The sequence below is a fragment of the Myodes glareolus genome, chromosome 8, assembly GCF_982192425.1.
Source record: "Myodes glareolus chromosome 8, mMyoGla1.1, whole genome shotgun sequence".
Lineage (NCBI taxonomy): Eukaryota > Metazoa > Chordata > Mammalia > Rodentia > Cricetidae > Myodes > Myodes glareolus.
Genome location: NC_142033.1, coordinates 15275965 through 15295623, shown reverse-complemented (window position 1 = coordinate 15295623; position 19659 = coordinate 15275965). Strand labels below are relative to the sequence as shown.

The 19659-nt window shown below is 41.5% G+C and overlaps 1 protein-coding gene across 2 annotated transcripts in view; it reads right to left on the bottom strand.

The window, feature by feature from the left end:
* The window catches only part of Cdkl2 (cyclin dependent kinase like 2), a 35618-nt gene extending 23703 nt beyond the window's left edge, over positions 1-11915 (bottom strand). The window contains exons 1-3 of one of the 2 annotated variants that reach the window (XM_048425512.3): positions 11726-11915; positions 8108-8306; positions 366-560 (exon numbers count right to left, since the gene is read on the bottom strand). In XM_048425512.3, the coding sequence (XP_048281469.2) occupies positions 366-560; positions 8108-8275 (363 nt within the window). In that variant the 5' untranslated portion in view covers positions 8276-8306; positions 11726-11915. Of the gene's footprint in view, positions 1-365; positions 561-8107; positions 8307-11118; positions 11603-11725 lie in introns of those variants that run through there. The other variant, XM_048425505.3, reaches the window with a different exon arrangement.
* Between the last annotated feature and the right edge of the window lie 7744 nt (positions 11916-19659).

Sequence of the window (19659 nt, the reverse complement as noted above, 5' to 3'; positions counted from 1 at the left end):
TCATAATCCACTCTGCATGACATGCCTATTCATGTCTGTCTCTCACCCGCTGCTTCCAATCCACCTGGGACCTACAGAGGCCTTGGGTGGTAGAACCCACCTACCCTGTTGCTGCCGGCTGCCACCCTTCAAGGACCTACGCCGCTTTTATCTAAACCACTACAGGCCTACCACTATTCTTTCAGAAATACCATCTTTTAGAAATTTTTCATGTGTCATATGACACATGAAGATCAGCAATATCAGAATAATACAATTCATTTCAATCATGTTACTAATTCAAACTCAAAACAAATATCTCATTAAACTAAGTTACTAGTATCTAGATAATCAAAGATTTGCAAAATAGGCATCATAATACTTACATTGTGACTATGACAAAATCCAATTCCATTAATAATCTGAAATAAATACTTTTGAACTACTTGATAATCTAGTCCATTTGGAAATAGTTTCAAGTCATCAAGAATCGTGTGGTCAACAAATTCAAAGACTAGGTACCAGCGTTTCTTCTTCTTACACACTTCCAACAGATTCACCAAATTTTCATGCCTCAGTTGCTGTTATAAAAAATGCAAAATAATTTTAGAAGGCCAAGTTATGAGCAATTAACTACTCTTTAAAAGGTGCTAGTATGAGAAAATACGTAAATACAATGCATACAGTGCATACTGTAAAAGAACATTTGAGCTCTAAAATAGCAAAGAGCATATTGTTCCTCCACTCAGAGAACACAATAAAGTCAATGAGAAAAAACATTAAAAAGCATCCCCAGGACCGAATGGCACCAAAGACTAACAAGGGAAGGGAGAGAGTAACAACCACACAAACACTTGCTGGAGAGAATTTATCAGACAAAAAAAGAATTTCATTAGGTAAAAAATCAGAAATTACAAATTTAGAGAAATTAAGGTTAACAGAATTCAATTCTATACTCAGCCCTATGACACAAAGAAATGATTAGGAACCATGGTAGATTTCTGTTACCCCCAGCAAAATCCTGTCCTCTCCCCTAAATAAACCTCTTACCATTAGCTGCTCCAAAAGTATTATATTATCATAAAACTAAAAACATTCAAGGGCCTGAGGACACAGCTCAGTAATGGATAGCTTAACCAACATGAGCAAGGTCCTGGGTTCATCTCTCACAATGAAAGAGGAAAGAAGAAAGGGAAGGAGGGGACAGATGGAACTGTGTCTAGTTTAGAGGATCAGAGGATGGGATTATCACCTGTTGGCCATTGACTGCAGTGTATTTAAGCCTACATGGTGTTAATAAAGGGGGCTTTCTGAACCAGCGTTTGGAGGTTCATGTGTCGGTCTGTCTCTGTGTATGTCATCTCAACCTTCAGCCCCTTGCCCGAAGCTCGTGAACTGGGGTCTAGTCCACAGAGCGCAGACACGGGGGCGCGGTGCGTGGCACACTAGAATATGTGATCGAGTAATATGACACCCATTCAAATTGTATTTAAGTTTTTAAAAAAAAAGACAATTTTGAAAATGGGCAGTTTATCAGTTTTACACAGGAAAAAACCTTATACACATATGGGCATCATGGCTATGAAGCAGGAAGCAAACGTTTTATTTTTTGAACGAGTATCTGTATTACATAGGTCTGGTTATCCTGGGACAATGTCCACAGAGTTGACAGAAGGGCCATCCAGGCTGCAGACCTCAGCACAGACAGCACCGCCTGCCGAACCTAAGCGGTCGAGTCCATACAAGGCTGCAGCTCTAGGAAAGTCTCTAAATGTACTAACCTTGTTTGTTGGCTTCTGTACTTCTGCTCTTCTAACTGCTCTTGTTAGCTGAAGTATGTCAACCCAGGACGTGGCTTTTGAGCTTAAAAACTCACCCTGAGAAAGGCTTGGGTTACACTGGAATCCTGAACACCCATTACAGTTGCCAGCTGGCTAATAAAGTCTTTCTATGGGCTTAAACCATGTCCAAACAGTCTAATCTGGTGACCACCCCAGAACAAGTACAGTTAAAACGCCTAAGAATCTTCATTGCAAAAGCAGCCATTTGGGGACTTTAGTAAGTTAAAGTTGTATAGTATTTCATATAATTGCTAAAAGACTGGCAAAAGAATAAATGATGAAGGACTTGAAGAAACAGTATAAAAGACAACAGGAAGCTAACAAATAGAAATCTACATAGATGACTAACAGTATTAAGTGTGTGTTCTGTGGGGAATGCTTTGTGAAAGCCATGTATTTGGTTTGGAATGAGTGGGCCTATGAAGTACACAGCAAGCAAAGCAAAAAATAAAAGAACAAATCATTCAACAGCAGATAGCAAACCATCTTCAAATCAGGCACTTACAACATCAGCAGAAACTGGGAGCCCAGCTAAGGCAGCCAGCTGGAGTTCCCAACTGAGAACATTGTTCGGCCATATATGGGTTATATTTCATGATTTAAAAAGCATTTTAAAAATACAACAAAATGACAACTCAATAACCGGGATTAATGACCCATGGAGGAGAGAATCTGTGAATTAAATGAGGAAACATAATGACCGTTGCCAAAGAGTGCACAGTGCAAATGCGTGATGGGGGCTGCAAATCAGGAGAGTCAGTAAGGAAAAGTTAAATATGCTAATTGGAGCCCAAAACACTAGAAAGGGAATGGACTAGAATGATAAATAAATACTAGGAATTTTCTAAGAGAGCTAAATTAAAAGATATCCACTACTAGACATCCCTACTAGAAACATCATAGTAGGGGCTGGGGAGATGGATCCAGTTCCAAGGGATCCAGTCTTTCTTCTGGCTTCTACTGGCAACACACACACACAGTGCAAACATACATGAAGGCAAAAACACATACATATAAAATAAAAATAAATCTTGAAAAAAAAAACAAAACACAAACAAACAAAGAAAAGCACACTGGGAATGACAGCGCATGCCTTTAATCTCAGCACTGGGGAGCCAGAGGCAGATCTTTGTTAACTGAGGCCAGTCTGGTCTACAAAGTGAATTCTAGGGCTACACAGAGAAACCTGGGGAAAAAAAAACCCTCAGGATCACTTGTTTTCTCAGCAGGGGACAGGGGACAGCAGTGACCAGAAGGTTCATAGAGCTTGCTGGGAAGTATTCTTATGAAACATTATTTGTATGACGTGTGTGTGTGTGTGTGTGTGTGTGTGTGTGTGTGTGTGTGTGAGCATGTGTGTAAAGGAATTAATTTCCTCCTTCCACTATGTGGAGCCTGGGGCTTGAACTCAGGTTCTCAGGCTTGGCAGCAAGCACCTTTACCAGCTAAGCCATCTCACCCACTCTAGAGTGCTTTTGGTGTTCACTTTTTCTTCGTTTACATGCTGGTTACAGGATCTTATTCAGGTTTGGTTTTGTTGAGTCAGGGTCTCACTATATAGCTCTGGCTGTAGACCAGGCTAACCTCAAACTCAGAACTCAAGAGATCTGTCTGCCTCTGCTTCCTGAGTGCTGGTATTAAAGGCATGCGTCACCACACCTGGCCCTTATTCAGGTTTTGAAATTTCATTATGATGTATTCTTATGATATATATTATCATATACGTTAAGTGCTTTTAATGATTATATGTCAACAAAAATAGAAAAACACCCAGACATTGGACTGGCAAGATGGCCAAATCCCCAATAAAGTCCCTGGGCACCGAGTTTCTAATGAGTTTTTTATGTAGGCATTACCTCATGTGTTGTCATGACTGGCTCCTGGAAGAAATCACACATCATTTGTGACTCCCCTGAGAGAGGAGTCTGGAAGCTCATCCTGCTACTTTACCCCATGCTGGTTTGCATTCCACACTTCCCAAAGCCATTAGGACAGCTCATTAGGAATAAGCCCTGTTCTTGATGGTTTTTGGGCCCCCCAGCACAGGTGGTAATAGGATGATTGACAGATGCAGAGAAAAGAAATACTTTAAGAATCATTCACATCCACTATATAAGTGAATAATTGTTTCTTATTGTCAAACAAAGAAACTTTTCCTTTGAATTTTGGGGATTGTTGTTGTTTTAGACAGAGTTGCTCTATATTGCTTTGGCTATCCTGGAACTTGCTATGTAGACCAGGCTGAATAAAAGAGTATTTTCTCTAAATTTGCCAAATACAAATGGACTGGATATTGTAACTGTAATTCTTATTTGATAACTGGTTTGGTTTTTGTTTTTGTTTTTTTTTTTTTTGTATATAGTGGTGTAGGAGTTCCTTCTGTTTGTGTGTTGCTTTCATTGGTTAGTGAATAAAGAAACTGCTTTGGACCTGATAGGTCAGAACTTAGGCAGGCAGAGAAGACAGAACTGAATTTTGGGAGGAAAAAAAGCAGAGTCAAGAGAAAAGCCATGGATCCTCTGCCTGAGACAGATGCCGGTTAGAATCTTTCCTGGTAAGCCACCACCACATGGCGATATACAGATTAATAGAAATGGGTTAAATCAAAATGTGAGAGCTAGCCAATAAGAGGCTAGAACTAATGGACCAAGAAGTGATTTAATTAATACAATTTCTGTGTGGTTATTTCGGGGATAAGATAGCCATGTCGCCAGGAAGAACAAGCAGGCCCTCTCCCTACAACAATTGGCGCTCCACGTAAAAACCTGAGAGGGCTTGAAAAAGGAATTCTAGAAAAGAAAATTATAGAGAGAGTTTAACACAGATTTTTGCTGTTTGCTGGCAGCATGCCATAGTTCCTTTAAGAGAGATTTTCCTGACTCAGCAGCCATAGCAGGAAAAAGGGGCAGTCTTAAAACTGCTGGCTTTCTGGGCTATGCTGCTAGTACGACCTCTGGCTCTTTCGGAAAACCAAGCATTTGGAGGGGGTTTGTGAGTAAAGGGCGATGGCTTGCTTGATGGCAACGTGGACTCACAGTGTGGCTGGAAGTGGGGCAGTGCATAAGCCTCAGCATAGCTCAGAGGCGCCAGTGGCTCCACCATGCTGGACTAGGCAGGGAAGTAGACACTGACCTATTACCAAAGCAATGGCGCAGCTTAAGTTTTTAAGGAGTGCTTAGCATTTTAAGAAACACTTCTGATCAGTAAAAAATTACAGATAACGCAATAAGGACAGATTCAGACATAAAAGAACTCTAAATGGGCCACAGTGTTGGATAAATACACATAGGCTTCATAGAAGAAAAAGAGTATAGAGAGTCATAAAATGAAGTTAATGCTTTTTTTTAAAAAAAAAGGGTAAAGTCTTTAAAGAGACAGAGTACAGACAGTCATAGATTAAAAGGAGTAAAGAAAAATAAGTCAAGTAAAGATGAAAATTCAGAGAGTCTGGATTCTGTATATTATTGTGTTTTCTCTGAGTTTTTTGACTGTTAAGGAGCTAAGTACAGAGAGACATTTCATTGTATGAGCTGCTAAGCTAAACCAGCATGTATATTATAAAGGTATCATGACTTCCAAGTTTGAGTCTAAGGATAAGTTGCTTTGGAAAAGAGGTTCTTCTTTTGTTTTCACAGAAGATAAGAACCTGTAGTTTGTCTCCATGCGAATATGGTTTCATGGATCAAAACCTCCTGAAAGGTTGACCTAAACACCCTCAAAAAATTTCTTCACCTAACTGCTGACTGAGATGAACCTAGCACACAGGATACACAATGAAAGACCTGATTAACAGTGCCTCCAGTCAGCAGGAAGCAGTATGGACAGAACTGCGTCCATATTCCCAAATATTGTTTATAAATGTTCTTTTACATTTAAAGGGGGATATGCTATAGAGATGAATAATTTGCTTTGGTATAGATCTTGGTTTATTGATAGAAATTTAAGGTCAATTTTGTTATGTATATATATATATATTTCTGCTCTTCATTAAGGTACTGTAATTATGTAATTCATTTAAAAATATAATGTATAATTAAGAAATATAGGTTAATAGATAATCATCTATAATAGTCAAATTTGTAGTCATGTTAGATTTTCTAGATGTAAGGAGAAGTATTTCAGTTAGATAGGTATTCTTCAAATCTTTCAGAGACCTTCAGAATATGGCATTTAAAATGTTTAAGAATTTAGGACTTTTCAGACAGTGAGACACATCTGCTCCTGGCAGCACCAGCTACTCCAAGAGGAAGATGGGCATCAAAGAGGCTCCTTATGGAGTTGGTTAGACATTTGGACAAGACCTGCTCTTGCCTGGACTGCTTCACTGGACATACAGGACCCAGAGAGAAATGACTGCTGAACTTGCCTAAAGGTGAGATGATCCTTCGGGGTTCCTGCTTCATGAAAGAGTCTGCGAGACATTCTGCAGAATACAGAAGACAGTGACTGAACTGTCTTTGAAATTTCCTGTTTCATGGAAAAGTCAGCTGGATACTATGGACCTGTAGGCTGAAGATGGATACCCCAATGGTACAGAAGAACTTGGGTGACTGTCCAGGCAGCAAGATGTCTCTGTCATTTCTAGAGTTTTGGAAGTTGCTTATAATACACTTCCTGTTTACTTATAATATTATAACTTGTAATATAATATCCTTCTGGAGTCTTTGATGGAGTTGAAGAATTTATAGTTATAGTTATAGTCTTCTTTAGTTATGATAAAAGATAAAGTAGATATAAATATTGTAACTGTAATTCTTGCTTGATAACTGTTTTGTTATATGTAATTTTACTATGTTAAAGTTAAAGCCTTCCTTTTTGTTTAAACAGAAAAGGGGAAATGGTGTAGGAGTTCCTTCTGTTTGTGTGTTGCTTTCATTGGTTAGTGAATAAAGAAACTGCTTTGGGCCTGATAGGGCAGAACTTCTTCTGATAGGTGGAGAAGACAGAACTGAATTCTGGGAGGAAAAACGCAGAGTCAATAGAGAAGCCATGGGGGCTGGAGAGATGGCTCAGTGGTTAAGAGCACTGAATGCTCTTCCAGAGGACCTGGGTTCAATTCCCAACACTCACATAACAGCTCACAACTGTCTGAAAATGTGGTTCCACAAGATCTGACACCTTCACACCAATGCACATAAAATTAAAAAAAAAGTTAAATAAATCATTAAAAAAATTAAAAAAAAAAAAAAAGGAGAGAAGCCATGGATCCTCGGCCTGAGATGAATGCTGGTTAGAATCTCTGGTAAGCCACTGCTACGTAACAATATACAGATTAATAAAAATGGGTTAAACTAATATGTAAGAGTTAGCAAATAAGAAGTTAGAGCTAATGACTAATCAGTGTTTTAATTAATACAGTTTTTGTGTGGTTATTTTGGGTATGAGCTAGCTGGGCAGTTGGGACAAACAAGCGAGCCCCCTCCTCTACAACCATATAGTTTTATTATGTTAAAGTTAAAACCTTCTTTTTTAATTAGACAAAATGGGAGAAATTCTGTGGAGCAATCTCTTTGTATACTGTGAATATGTGTGGCTCTCATTGGTTTAATAAAGGACTAAATGGTCAACAGCTAGGGGCGGGGATGAAGTCTCAAGGAGACACAGAGAGAAGGAAGATGAGCATGCTGTACTGAGATAAGTTACTGCCACATGATAGAGCATACATAAAACATATGGGTTAATTTAAGTTGTAAGAACTAGTTACTAACAAGCCTAAGCTATTGCAAGCATTTATAATTAAAAATAAGTCTTCATTTTTCTTTACTGGTAAGACACCATCCTGAAGAAAATCCTCACATACAGTTGTTCTTGCCTCTTTTGAGAGAGGGTTTCTTTATATGGCCCTGGCTGTCCTAGAACTTTCTATGTAGACCAGGCTTGCTTGCAGCTCACAGGAACCTGCCTGCCTCTGCTCCACAAGGTGCTGGGACTGCAGGTATGCACCAAGTTTGACATACAAAAACACAGGGCTCGGGAGACACCTAATCAGCAAAGCACAGGAGTCTGAGTTTGATCCCCAGCCTGCATGAACACCCAGGCAAGGCATAGTGTGCTGGGAAGGTGAAGACATGAAGACGGGGGCTCACTGGCCAGAGAGTCTTTTCTACTTGGCAAGTTCCTGGGTAGTCAGCTGCTAAGTAGTAACACTCAAGGCTGTCCTCCAGCCTCCACATGTACATACACACATGTGCACTCCCCACCCCCCACAAACCAGTGATGTTTTCCTGCAAATGTGACACAACCTTGAACAAGAACCAGCTAATCTTCGATTCAGTGCATGCACTTACCTTTAGTAACTTGATTTCTCGCATAGCGATTTTCTTCACCATTTTGTCATCATCGCTTTCTAAGAACTTCTTAATAGCCACAATTCTTCCGCTGTCTTTGTTCCTGCACTTCATCACCATTCCATAGCTCCCTTCTCCAACCAATCCTAGGTTCTCATATTTTTCCATTGTAATTTGAAACCAGTAGGAATTTTTCTTGCTGTGGAAAACAAAGCATAGCATTAACAATGCTGAGTGAGTCCATTTGCTCCAGTCTCCCAGCAAATTGTCTTGGGAAATTGTTTCCCTTGTTACAGCAAGTCACTAGGTTCACAGCTATCTGTAACCTATCACCGTTTCTTACCATTCCCACACTAAGCTAAACATTCAAAATGTTTATGCACTTTAAAAATAAACAATGCAAAGGAATCAAAACCACTAACCTTACATTTTAGATTGTATAAATTCATATTAATAAATAAATTTATTTTTAAATATGTGAAGCAATAAGCTATAGTTCAAAACAACTACAGCTCACAAAGTACAATCCTTTTCACTTAAAGATGAAAGGAGCACAACTGAATTTGGTTTTCACGAAAACCAAAAATTTTTATTCTGGGACTGGAGACGGCTCAGCGATTAAGAACATGTACTGCTCTTCCAGAGGACCTGGGCTTGGCTCCCAAAACCCCACAATAAATCACAGTCATAGCTTCAGTTTCTGAAGACCCAACACCCACTTCTGGCCCTCTGTGTGCACTAGGCACAGACATACATACTGGTGCACAATACGTATGTGCAGAGAAAACACTCATACAAATAAAATAAAAATAGTAACTAATGGACATGGTAGTGCACACCTTTAACCCCAGCACTTGGGAGGCAGAAACTGGCAAATCTCTGTGAGTTCGAGGCCAACCTGGTCTACAAACAGGCTTCCAGGACAGCCAAAGCTACAAAGAGAAACCCTGTTTCCACACACATGTTTTCTTGCATGTGTGTCTGTGTGAGGGTGTCAGACTCCCTAGAACTGGAGTAACAGGCAACGTGAACTGCCTTGGAGATGCTCGGAACTGAACCCTGGTCTTTGGAAGAGCAGTCAGTGCTTTGTTTTGTTTTGTAGACCAGGCTGGTCTTGAACTCACAGAGCTCTGCCTTCCTCTGCCTCACAGTGCTGGGGTTAAAGGTATGGGCCACCAACACCAGGCTCCAGCCAGAGCTCTTAAGCGCTGAGCCATCTCATGAGTTCCTTCTCACTTTTCTTATATACTGATTAAATTACTATATTAGACTTAAATTCTGTACACAGGATTCTTTTATCTCATTATAAGGCATTTTCTGAATAAAGTCAATCATAAATGGTATCATCTTATTTTATAAATAATTGATGAAAATCCAGTAATCAACTTTTTTCATATTGCATGTTTTAATACAGAAAAAAATCGCTATTTTTATGCTGGAAATGTGGTTCAGTGGTAGAATGTGGGCTTAGTATGGGTGTAATATAGTAATATTCTATATACTATATAGAATTTACTTGACTCTGCCTCACAAGTGCTGGGATTAAAAGAGTATGCCACCATACCCAGGATAAATTTTATTTGTTTTTAAGTCTGGTTTTTGAAATTTAAATTCCAGTAGCCATGAATAAAAAACATTGCTCCAGATCCTCCTTTGGTTTCAACAGGGATTTGAAAGGGCTTAACCATTAGGTAAGCTTATATTCAAATGACTCATAGGTGAATTTTTAAAGCCTGACCATACAAAACACCAAACTGTGAAACAAAAATGATTCTTTCCTCTTAATACTGATGGAGTACTATGGCGATCTGAAGGTAACTTCCCCAAATTGTAAAGACCGCTGATGTTTTAGTGCCTTTTCTATCTGCATATGAAGAGCAAAGGGAAAACCAACAAACATACAAAAAACAAATCCCACTGTCTTTTTATTCTAGGAAATTACAATAATCCAAGGTATAAAGGTATATATTACATTTCCAACTCTTGACATTTAACAGTTTGAGGTTTTATGAGATAGAGATGAAGGAAGGAGGGAGAGAGGAAGGGAGGAAGGGAGGGAGGGAGGGCGAGAGAGCGAGAGCGAGAGCGAGAGCGAGAGCAAGAGAGAGAGAGAGAGAGAGAGAGAGAGAGAGAGAGAGAGAATTAACCCAGGCCTCCAATAGGTTAAGAAGGTGTTTTTTTCTGCCACAGAACTACACCATCTAGCACCCATGATTTGCAAACTGCAAACGTAGATAAACATAAAGGACTAGGACAATGATGGGGGGTGAAGGCAATCCCCATGAACCTCAAATTCGATACTGGTTTGGGTATCAGACTCTACTAAAACCTACTCCCAGTGTCCCAGGAACTGGCTTCCCATATATTTGGCATTTTTAAATCTCTTTAATTTTAATTACTTTTTAATAAAACGTTTATATTTGGAAAAGTCTTCTAGTGCTTAGTTTTTAGCCTTCCGTTAAGTATATATTATAAAGGAGTACGCTTTAGGTTAGTAATGCCAATAATACAAATAGCTGGAAGCTACATCCTGGACTGTTTTTAATCAGATTGTAATCGACATGCTAGATATTTGAAGATGCAAAGTGAACAAAATAAAAATTACTTTAAGCATGTCTACAGAGTTCTGAAACATATCATGAGCTAGTATCATACAAGCTCCAAGTTCATTCTCCCAACCAACTGCGCATGTGGACACACTACACTGGGCACGCCTGCTCGTTCAAGTGAGTCTGTCTACAAATACCTCAAAAATATCACGGCCTAAAATACGCCTTGCTTCCTCAGTTATTTATAATCTATGTTTGTTCTTGCCTTCCATTCTTAAACCTATGGATATCACGTGGCACACAAAAAGGGAGTCTGTGACCATGGCACTACAGTAATTTAAGATCCGTGCCATACAAGCACACTGTTCAAATACCACCAATTTTCTTTGGTTAAAATAAAACTGAAATCTTCTATAGATAAAAAGAACAAGATAACAGGGCTTTAAAAAGTATTATACTTACTATGTCTTCCAAACCCTTCACATGGAAAGAGCCAAAGGTTTTCAACTTGGAAACAAATTGGAGGTGATATGCATCTCGCTAGCAGATCTAAAAGATGCTGACTAGCACAACTAGCAATCCCAGTATTGGGATTTTCTCTGCGGACGCAGTTACTGGTCCTAGGTGAAGCAGGTAGGGAGGCAGATTGGCTTCTGCCCTCCACAAGCTCACACTTCCGAGGACCGCGGGCCGCATGCTGCCGTCGTCAAGGCAACGACCTCACTCGGTCCCCAGCCATAGGCAGTCTCCAGAGAGAGGAAGGGCCGGGGTCAGAATGCGTCCGCGACAGGCACGGACACAAGCATCTGTCACGGCCAAGAGCTGCAGAGAACTGAGCTAGCGAAAGACGGCACCGCCTGCCGACAGCCCTGCGGTCGGCTCAGCTCGGGGCAGCAGCACCACTCCTAGTAACCCTCTGGCGAAGGCGTTGGCCACCCAGCTGCAAGGGGGCGGCTCTCACCCGCCCGGGCCAGCCCAGCGTGCGCCGGAGCCTCCCTGATTCTGATTGGTGGAGCGCTGTCGTCAGGCGCTATGATTGGCTCCGCGCCATCCCGCCCCGCCCCTTCACCTGGACTCGGCAGGTTCGGTCAGGTGACGCCCGCGTCTTCGCACCTACGGGCTTAAGTTTGTAGGGACCTTTCCGCCTGGGCCAGACCGCCTCTGCTCTCAAGGGATCGCTGGTTACTCGAGTGGCCACGAGGCGGACGAAGGTGGCGGCTTTGGAGGACTGAGGAGACCGTGAGCGGTCCCCACCTAACCCGCCCGGGGCGCGGCAGAGCGCGGGCCTCACCCAGGGAGGTTCCGCCCAGCTGCGATTCCTCACTTCCTTTCCGTTCCGGGTGGTGGACGGAGGCGCTTAGTAGGTTGTTTAGCAGAGGCAGGTAAATAAGGTATTAGGTGAACAGCCTTGACATGAAAAAAGACTCCGGGGACGCCAGCACCCTCGGGCAAGATTTGGGGTAGAACCCAGAGTAGACATGAAAGGATGAGCTCCGGGTAACCTGGAGCTCAAAACTTGCCTTATGCCTGAAGAACAGATATGCCGTGACTGGGCAAGATCTGTAGACCATCATCGTGCGTGTGCTGACATCGTACAGGAAGCAGGGAAACGGGGGCTCTCACTCATTTTTAACGGGCCGAGACTGTAAGACCAAATATTTTTGTTTGGTCTTACAATAGCCACACAATTTGTAATCCTATTTGGTTTCTAAAATAGCTGGAAGTATCCTGAGAACAGGCATGTCCTAGCCAGCAACCTGTGATCGTTCTTGCATAGTAAGGTGTAAGAACAATTCTTTTAGAATCTCCTCTTCGGCTGGTTCTGCAGTAAGCTCCCAGTGCTCACTTACCCTCACCAAACTGCTTAAAATCTAGTTCCCGAACCTACGGTTTTGAGGACCACGTCTGGGATCTGGCTATGGAAAAAGCCCTTTGAGGACAACCCAAATGATGAGATGCGTTGTCATGTAGCCATGAACTGTGACCAAGCTGAAGATATGTCCTATCTCTTTCCTCTAAACTGTAACAAACATGAGCTTTAAAAAATATATGTTTGTGTATATCTGAGCACCATGAGTGTGCCTGGTGCCCATAGAGGTCAGGAGAGGGCGTCAGACCCCTTGAACCTGGAGTTACAGTCAGCTTGTGAGCTGCCATATGCACGCTGGGAATCAAACCTGGGTCCTCGGGAGTAGAATGTGCTCTTAGCCACTGAGCCATCTCTCTAGCCTCTCATATGAATTTTTATGAATAAACTGAGGTTTGTTGGGAGTAGGAAACTCATAAGTACTTTACTTTTTCAGCCTTACAAAAGGGAACATTTTCAGGGCCTTCGAAGAGGCCCTGAAACTGAAATGAGCCTTTGGTATCCATGGGAACAGAAAGGCTAAAGGCCAAAAGTGAACAGGTGATACTTGAGAAAGCATTTTAAAACAATCCATGTGGGAAATAACTGTAAAGGTGATAGAGGGTAATTCAGGAAGTACAAGTCCCTTTGGAACCTGAGAGAACAGCTCAGTGGTGGGGTGCTTTCCTGGAAAGCTCAAAGCCCTGGGATCGACACCCCACATTTTATAAGACATGGTCGTGGGACAGTCCTGTAATCTCAGCCCTCAGAAGTGGGGAGCAGGAGTATCACAAATTTGAGCTCCTTCTTGGCTACAAGTCAAACCCAGGGCCATCCTGGGCTACATGAGACACACTCTCAGGAAGGGAAGAAAAGGAAGATTACGTCCTGGGTCAACCCCATTCCTGGAGAGGAGAGAGAGGTTATAAAGAACAAATGGGATTCTTTGTTTTCTTAAACAGTAAAATAACTGGTAGGGGAAAATGTGAGCTAAGGAGGCAACACGAAGATTGGTGAGATACCAACTGTAAGGGTGCATTAGAGCAGTGAAGAAGCAGAGAGATTATGTGCACGTTAGCAAGTCTAGATCTTTAGTGAAGTTCATTCTTCTGTTAAACCTGGTGTTGTGCAGCCTGGCATGGTAGTGAGACCCTTAATCCCAGGCGGGCCAGCCTAAGCTACATAGCAAGTTTGAGGCCAGCCAGAGCTACATACTGAGACCCTGTATCAAACAAAACAAGGTAACAAAAGGACTGGTCAGACTGAGGCTCAAGAATTTGTAAGCTTAAACTCCCTTAGGTAGGTAGTTCTAACAGTCACTTAAATAGGACCAGAATTAAAAAGTCTAATGTGCCCACCTGAACCTGGATACCATGAATTTACAATGAAAACTGACTGACAAACTTAAGGGCAAGAATGGAGAAAATGAGGTACGTAATACAAGATGATTAAACAAAGGAACAGAGAGCATAGGGAAAACCTGGCACCCAACAGACAATAGATAAATTATCATAGCTAGCTGGTAATTTGAAAATGGAGAACTGGAGGGAGTGAATATAACTGCACAGGACAAGAGTAATTTAACAGGGACAAATAAGAGACAAAAAAAATCAGAAAAAGCTGTTTGTGAAATCTTGGATTTGACACAAAATAATTGATCCACAAGGGTAAAAATTAGGTGAGGATACAGCTCAGCAGTAAGGCCATTGTCCAGCAATAACGAACTCTGGCATGCAAAATAATAGTAACAAAAAAGCTAAAATTAAGCAGAAAGCGTTTTTTAGTTCAAAGAAAGAACAGTAAGAAAAATGCCATTAACATGAGCCACTCACAGTAGGAAAGCCATAAAATGGCTCTTAAAATTAAAAAATCATCAGAATTAGTGAGTGTTCAAAGGAAAACACTGTGGAGATGCCGAGGTGGAACCCAGTCCTCCAGAAATGGCAGCAAAGCAGAGCTGTAAATCTGTGATGGAGAAGGAGGACTGTAACAACATAGCAAGTCTACTTCTCAATACACACCCAAGAAAAGTAACAGCTGCATTCACAGAAAAGCTTCGATTTCAAAGCTGGTAGTTGTAGTGTTGACAGCAGCCAAGAGGAAACCCACATGTCCATCAGCAGAGAAACCAATCTGTTAAGACTGAGGATGTGGTTTAGCATTTTCAGTCCCTATAACTGTGGTTCTCAACCTGTGGGCCTTGGCCCCTTTATGGTTACACACCCCTTTCATAGGGGTCACCTAGGACCATCAGAAAACAGACATTTACATTACAATTCATAGCAGTTGCAAAATTACAGTTATGAAGTAGCAATGAAAATTTTATGGCCAGGGGTCACCACAAGAGGAACTGTATTTAAGGATCACAGCATTAAGAAGGTTAAGTTTAGGGAACTTAAAAGTTTTCACCTTTAAGACTCCCTTTCAGGGTTCAATTAAAGATGCCACAGATAGCAAAAGAGGGGCTAGAAATCGGAGGGGTAAGAAATCTACTCACAACAGGAATCGTCCATCTTTTTCTTTATTCTTCTTCCTTCTCATTTCTATGCGTTCTCCTTTGCTCTTTCTACTGCATCATTCCACTGTCCCTTGTCCCACCCATTACAAACGTGCCCAGTCATACATATCCTTAAAACCAGCAATTCTCCAGCACTAGCAGCTTCCACAGAAAATCAGATTAAGAGTTTTCATACGCACACACACACACAAGTGGCTAGTAAACATTCGGTGTATTAATTAATGGAGAAAGTTAAGGGAATTAGGAAATTCTAGAGGGGAAAATTAGTGTGCTATGCTACATTACTAGGTGATAGGTAAGAGCTAAAAGGTTTACTTTCAGTAAAATTATGAATAGGGCATGGATTGTATTTTAAATCAGCGCATCAATCCTCTTCTCCCAGTATGCATAGAGGCTGCCAGGTAACTAGGCAACTTAGGGGAAGCTGATGGCTCTTGACCTGATAGCACATACACCAGACACTGTAGTTACTACCGCCGTAGGTCTGGAGTAACTAACTGCTCTAAACGAAGAGACCCAGGCCTCTTAAATTATCAGTTCCGGGCTATACTGTTATCAGCTGTTCTAATTGTGGGTGTTGTGGGGTAAAACCAGAGCAGCAGCTTGGGCAGGTAGTAATTCTGTCCTTGGAGATCTGTGAATATCTTAGATAGGATGCTCTTTGCCTGGACCCTAGACCAAATGTCTGCTGATAAGGATAATTGCAGGAAGGCAGATCTCTGCACTTAACCTAGAGGAACAAGACTTGGCAGTGGGAAACTGTTTTCACTAAAAAGTTCTGAAGTATGGGAATTAATCCCCAAACATGTAACAGAAAGGGAGCTAGCACAGCGAACAGCAAAGGGCAGCCACTTTATTCACAAAGCAGTAACGCCAACAAGCCTTGCCTTTGGTTTAGCCTTCACCAGATCCCTTGGTCCTGATAAGTTGCTCATGAAAAGATGGCTGAACAATTACTGTATAATGCTGCAGCTTGTAGCAATTCCACTGTAATAGAATATTCTTCAACCATTAAGTGGAAGTGAATTCATATCACAAGGTAGATGAATCGTGAAAACACTATAAAGGGAAGATGCTACACAAAATGCTACTCATGATTCCGTTTTATGGGAAATGTCCAGCATAGGCTGACCCACAGGAACAAAAGATGGTAGCCGTGAGTTAGACTGCAGTTGTTCTCAACCTGGGAGCCCCAACCCCTTTAGGGATTCCATATCAGATATTTACACTGCTATTCGTAACAGCAGCAAAGGTTCTTTTATAGGTGGGGTCACCACAGCCTAAGAACTATATTAAAGGGTCGTAGCATCAGGAAGGTTGAGAACCACTGATTTAGAGGTACATGGGAAAAGAAAATAATCACTAATGGGTATAGGGTTTCTTTTGGGAGGTGATGAAAATATTCTGGACTTAGACAGTAGTGATGGTTATATAACCTTGTGAAATCAACAAGAACTCAGTTGTACACTCTTAGCCAAGTGACTAGAAGTCAATGTGATGTTTAGATGGGTAAAGGTACTTGTCACCAAGCCTACAGACTTGAGATGGATCCTTGGGATCCATGGAGGGGGGGGCTGACTCCTGAAAGCTACCCTGATGTAGACACACACACACACACACACACACACACACACACACACACACACACACGCAATAAAAAAAAATTCTTAAAAGTGATTGCTAGGCATGTAAATTACCTCTCAATTAAAAAAAAAAACTAAGAATCACCCATCTCCCCAGATGCCTTTTTTAGTAAATCTATAAATCTTAAGCTTACAGTCGACCTATTCTTTTCCTCACACTGACAATTATCTCTATTAAACTACTTCATAACTGTCATCACTATACATCTTGTCATCCAAAGGCAAGGACGTACCAGCCATTCCTTGTTTCCCTACCCTTACCCCAAGGCCTCTGCAGTTCTGAGAACTTGATTATCGAGAGGTTTTGGTATCATTCAAGTCATCAAGTGAACAAAAGGGTTCTGATATCTTGACACAAAGAAAGTTCTCTGTTACAGTATACTGTACAGCATAACTATGAACACAACACACAAACACCTGGGGGCTGCTGGGCAGTGATGGCACATTCCTTTCATCTCAGCACTTAGGACGCAGAGGCAGGCCAATCTCTGTGTTTACGGCCAGCCTGATCTACAGAGCAAGTCCCAGGACAATCATACTAACAGGGATTAAATCCTGTTTCTAAAAACCAAAAGAAAATAGGGGTGGATTTGAGTCCCGGGGGAAAAAAAAAAAAAGAGGGGAGGAAAAAGAAAAACAGACTGATTCATTTTGGGGTTCTTTGATCAATAAAGAAGAGTTAATTCTGTTCTCCATCTACAATGATTTCACTTACTAAAAACTTAGGGCTAAGCGTAATGGCACACACCTTTAAAACCAGCATCTGCAGAGGCAGGCAGACTGAGTTCTAGGCCAGCCTGGTCTACATAGCCAGTTTTAGGAGAGCCAGGGTTATAAAGAGAGACCCTGTCTCAAGAAGTCAGGCATGCAACTCAAAGAGGTAGAGGCAGAATTTCTGAGTCCCTAGCCAACCAAGTCTACATACTGAGATCTGAGATCTCAACCCATGCCCACACCAAAGGCTGTTAGATCTGCAAAGGGGAAATCCTGTATACCACTTGTTCCAAGTTCCACATAGTTTATATTTTGCTGTCAGTCACTAAGATATTGACATTGGTGCCAATTTAGGAATCTAATCCTAAAATGCTAAACTATGTGGAGTTGTATTTTTCCCCCCACTGGTAACATGCCTCATATATAATCCTCTAATTTCCTTGTAGCCTCCAACCCCATTCTAAAGCCCATTTTCAGAAAAGGCAGCCGGACAGGTGGCTCAGCAGTTAAGTCCACTGTTCTTCCAGAACCCACACAGAGGCTCACAGCTGTTTGTAAAACCAGTTCTGGGGCATCCAGGCACACTTGTGGTACACTGACATATGAGCCAAACACTCATACACATTTTTTTAAATTGCTTTTTTAAACTTCAGAAGACAGAATCAGTTTCCATTCTTACCTGCAGTCCTCTTAGGCTTCAGCCATCACTTCACCGAGATGGTTGTTACCAAGCCACTATATTCTACCTGCTGCTGCCAGTTATCCAGGGCACATCACCTGCTACTCCTAATCACCTGCCCCTCTCCTATCCCTACAGATGGCTTATTTCTCACTGCCAACGAGACCATGACTTTTATGGACCCAGGCCTGGTCCATAAAAACTTACCAAAGTCCTTCATGTGCTATGCTCTAAAGTAATCTCAAAGCTGTCCTACACTTAGTTGACCCTCCATTCAACTCTTGTTCTTAAAAGACAGGGAGACCAGAGGCAGCTTGCTGCACCTTCACTCCTGAGAGAGAAAACTGGTTAGGGTCTGTTACAAAAGCTGCTCTGCAGTAACACATTTGTCATTCTGACTTCTACGCAGCACTTACCACAACCGCCTATTCTTTCCCAAGACACCAGTCCTTGCCCTACATACTGTCCCAGCGTTCTCTGCCTGCACCACCTGCACTATGACCTTTAATTAGGAGATGCTGTAAGAGCTTAGCCTTCGGCCTCTTCTGTACTCTTCCTAGATGATCTCATCTAATCAAGAGGTTGCAAAAAACACTCGGCACAGAGCATTTTAGAATTCTAGAATTAGTCAGGAGTAACAGCACACACCTTTAATTCCAGACTCAAGACACAGGGAATTTAAGACCAATTCAGCCTAAATAGCAAGTTCCAGGCCAGTCAGGACACCAATGTGAGACCCTGCCTAACCAAAAATAAATAAATAAGTAAATAAATAAATAAAGCCAAATTAGATTATTTGACTGATGCTTCATCACGAATATCCAAACTGGTCTATGAAACTTGGACGGCTACATTGTTTTTCCACTTGTAATACTCTTCCTCCAGATTTCCTCAAGGAAACTACTCGATCTCAAGCGTGCATCACTTGGTACCAAGGTCATATAAGAGACCACTGACGGTCACTATTACATTCTCTCCCATTTTGATCCCGGATAAACCAGGTAGCTGTGCTGTCAGTGAGCCTCACATGAGAATTTTTAATTCTTTATTAATCAATATTTAAAAGAATTTCCCAAGCCAACTTGAGTATACTTCAGTAGTAAAATACGTGCCTAGTAAGTGAATGGTCTAGGCTCAATGTCCAACACCATAAAAACATTTTGAAAATAAGCCAGGCAAACCAACCATCCACACCTGCAGGCCAAGGCAACAGGATCAACAAACACTTGATGACATAAGCCTGAGATGAAGTCAGCCTGATTAAGTTCTCCAGATCTCGTTTCCAAAATATAAAAATCCCAGACCCAATAACTTGCTCCTGCAAATTCTGGCCTATTTTCAAGATAGTCTATGGATGTTTTCTCTTCCCTTAAAAACAGTTTTTGAGCAGACGGTGGTGGTGCACACCTTTAATTCCAACACTCAGGAGAAAGCAGCAGATGAATCTCTGAGTTATGGCCAGCAGGACAGCCAGGGATATACCTTTGAGACAGGAAAAACCCTGTCTCAAAATTTTAAAACATTGACAGTCACATTAGAATATTACATTCTGTTTAACACACATTCACAAACTTGCTATTCCTGTTGAGATTTTGGGTTTTGC